Source organism: Nicotiana tomentosiformis, chromosome 2 (genome assembly GCF_000390325.3).
Source record: "Nicotiana tomentosiformis chromosome 2, ASM39032v3, whole genome shotgun sequence".
NCBI lineage: Eukaryota > Viridiplantae > Streptophyta > Magnoliopsida > Solanales > Solanaceae > Nicotiana > Nicotiana tomentosiformis.
Window position 1 is genome coordinate 154,733,203 of NC_090813.1, and position 3,094 is coordinate 154,736,296.

The 3,094-nt window shown below is 39.9% G+C and overlaps 1 protein-coding gene across 1 annotated transcript; it reads left to right on the top strand.

Moving 5' to 3' along the window:
• Positions 1-549: 549 nt before the first annotated feature.
• LOC117279849 (uncharacterized) lies at positions 550-1,214 on the top strand. Its single transcript, XM_033659470.1, has 2 exons — positions 550-737; positions 914-1,214. The coding sequence occupies exons 1-2, from the start codon at positions 550-552 to the stop codon at positions 1,212-1,214; spliced, it is 489 nt and encodes a 162-aa protein (XP_033515361.1).
• The last annotated feature ends 1,880 nt before the right edge of the window (positions 1,215-3,094 follow it).

Sequence of the window (3,094 nt, forward strand, 5' to 3'; positions counted from 1 at the left end):
ACCATGTTGTATAAACAGGAAATTACAGGGCATATAGGGACCCATTACCCTTCCTTTTTGATATTAGATTGTGCAATATAGCAGAATCGTAGGGAATAAAGCCCTTGACCTTTAACTTGTTTTATATATACATCGATGCCTATGACCAGGAAAGCTACAGCTAGTCAGAAGGGTAAAGCAGTGGAAGATGAGGGCATGAGTAGAGCACCAGTGTCTAGTGAGGGCCAGAGTGAGGTCCCGAGGGGAAGTGTGACACCCTCGCATAGTTCTCCGATTTCGCCAGCACCCGAGGAGCTGAGGAGGAACCCAGTACCTCCATATATTGCCCATGATGGGGATATGGATATACAGAGTGCAGTACAGTTATTGACTAGAATTGTAGCCGCTCAAATTCAACGCCAGGTAGGTACATGTGTTGGTTACGTTGATAGGGTTATTAGCGCGAGAGTTCGAGACTTCATCAACCTGGACCCTCCAGTGTTTACTAGATCCAACAAGGATGAGGACCCGCAAAACTTTATTGATAGGATGTAGAGGACTTTGAGGGTGATGCATGCATCAGACACTGAGTCAGTAGAGTTGGCCTCTTACCAATTGCGGGATGTTACGGTTCAGTGGTATGGAACTTGGGAATTGTCTAGAGGGACAAATGCACCTCCAGCGGTATGGGAAGAGTTCTCAGGGGCTTTCTTGCGTCATTACTTGCCTGCAAAGATTCGTCAGGCAAGGGTAGACAGGTTCTTGGCTCTTAAATAAGGGAATAGAGTGTGCGGGAGTATAGTCTCCAGTTTGATTCCTTGGCGAGGTATGTCCCCTCGATTGTGGCTGAGATGAGTGACTAAGTGCATCGGTTTGTGGTATGACTTGGGCCGCACCTGATTAATGAGTGTTCCTCGGCCGCTCTGCTTGATAGTATGGATATTTCTCGCATCCAAGATTATGCTCAGAATTTGGAGGATCAGAAACGACAGCAATACGAGGATTGTGGTGAGGATCGGTGTAAGAGGGTTAGGTCTGCTAGACAACTTGAGGATTTTCAGGGCGATCCTATGCCACCATATTCTGCTGATAGTGTCCGACAATTGCAGAGGTCGCATTATGAGGGATCTGTTTATTCTGAATCAGGTCATGGCTCGATAAGTTCGGGTTTTTCAGAATCGGAGGGATTCAGCATAGATGAGGGCGCCTCCTCCGCGGTGCAGTCAATGCGGTAGAGCTCATTCTGGACAATGTCGTCAAGGATCTAATGTATGCTATACCTGTGGAGACCCTAGTCATTGCATGAGGGATTGTCCTATGAAGGATAGGGGCGGGGTGGTTCAGCCCACCAGATCTATAACAATCTCCTCCTCTTCAGTACACCCTCTAGAGTGAGGCCCTCATGCATCAGTTGGTAGAGGTAGAGGCAGGGGCAGAGCATCTATCTCCGGCGGTAGTCAAAATCGCATGTATGCTTTGGCTGGTCATCAGGGCCCAGAGGCTACACCGGATGAGGTGTCGGGTACTGTGACTATGGGTAATGTTCGATCTTATTAACGCAAATTGTCCAGTTAATATGATTAATATAAGAGTGAGTTGGCATTACGTCTGAAGGGTTGAGGGAAACCAAGGCTAGCTTAAAAGCAAAGTAAGAACCCGAGGATAGAGGACTAAGGGAGGAGAGAGGAGTAACCTAGGATATTAAGAAGTTAGAACTCTAATAGCTCTAATGCCTAAGGGAGGAAACAACAGATATTACATAAGATTTTGGGAAAGTTAGTATAATGGAATAGAAAGTTATGAACCCGATTATTAAGATTACGACTAGTAGATGCTAGCGCCTAGAAGATAGATTAACAGACTCGTAGGTGACGAATGGATTAGGAAGTAGTTTTAAGGAGGGACAGTTTTCTAACCCCGTGAGAGCCCGATATTTGTTTCATTGGAGTATAGACCGGGGAGGTATATACATTTATAATATGAGTATGTCATGTACATGTTGCTAGTTTAAACATTCGAGGACGAATGTTCCTAAGAGAGAGAGGATGTAACACCTTGTACCTTAGTGTTTGGATGCACCGTAGTATAACCATATTATTTGGAAGATATTAAGGTCGTACGTGAAGCTATAGATATAAGACCCCGTAAGTTTATTGAATTTCGAAAACGTTATATATTGCCTTAATATGGTACTTTCTTTTAAGAGAAATATTATTATTTTTAAATGTTGGATAAATATGATTATCAAAAGTTATTAGTATAATATTGTTTTGATAAGTTTTAGTTAAACACATGATATGAGGAAACTTTTAAAGAATATTTTATGTATTATAAGAAACGGAATTACTTTTTCATAAGAAAAGTTATGTTTATATCCTTTCTAGAAATTAGTTTCTCATAATAGAAGTTATATTTTTACCCATTTTAGAATTAATAGTACAAAACATTGTGCTCTTGATATTAGGTTGACAAAAACTGGATTTGATAAAATTACATAGGTGTCAATAAGTAGTCATGTATTATTTTATTAATGAATCAAGGTATTAATGTAGTGTGACTTGTGTTAAACGGAAAGTAGTTACACTTACACCATTATCTCAAGGAAAGAAATGGATTGTTTAATATGCTTGTGATATGTATAACTTGTTGTAGTAGACACGTGCCCAACTTTCTTAAAAAGTTGCATCTTGAGTTAGCTAGTCATGTTCCACCGCCAAAGACAACTAATATTGCATCATATCCTTTCCTTACCTTCTTTATAAATTAAGAAGCAGCAATTTACATTCCTCTTCTTTTCAATTCAATGAAGTACAAACAAAAGTTTTGTTCCTTCTTTATATTTTAACGAAGAAGAACAATAGTCTTAATCAAAGGTTCCTTTTATCAAATTATCTCAATTGAAGTAAGGTGTAGGGAAGCTTTAAAGAAGGCGATCTTCTACGAGCTCGTATAAGTAATTAAGGTATGTTAAGGCTAATCCTTTCTTCTTTTGGCATGATCCAAGTAACGATACGTAAACATAATGTGGTTTTATAAATGGTTCTACTCTTAGTAGTTAAGAATGTCTACGTTATTCAATCCTGTAAAATGATATTCAAAGCATGCCTAAGTATGT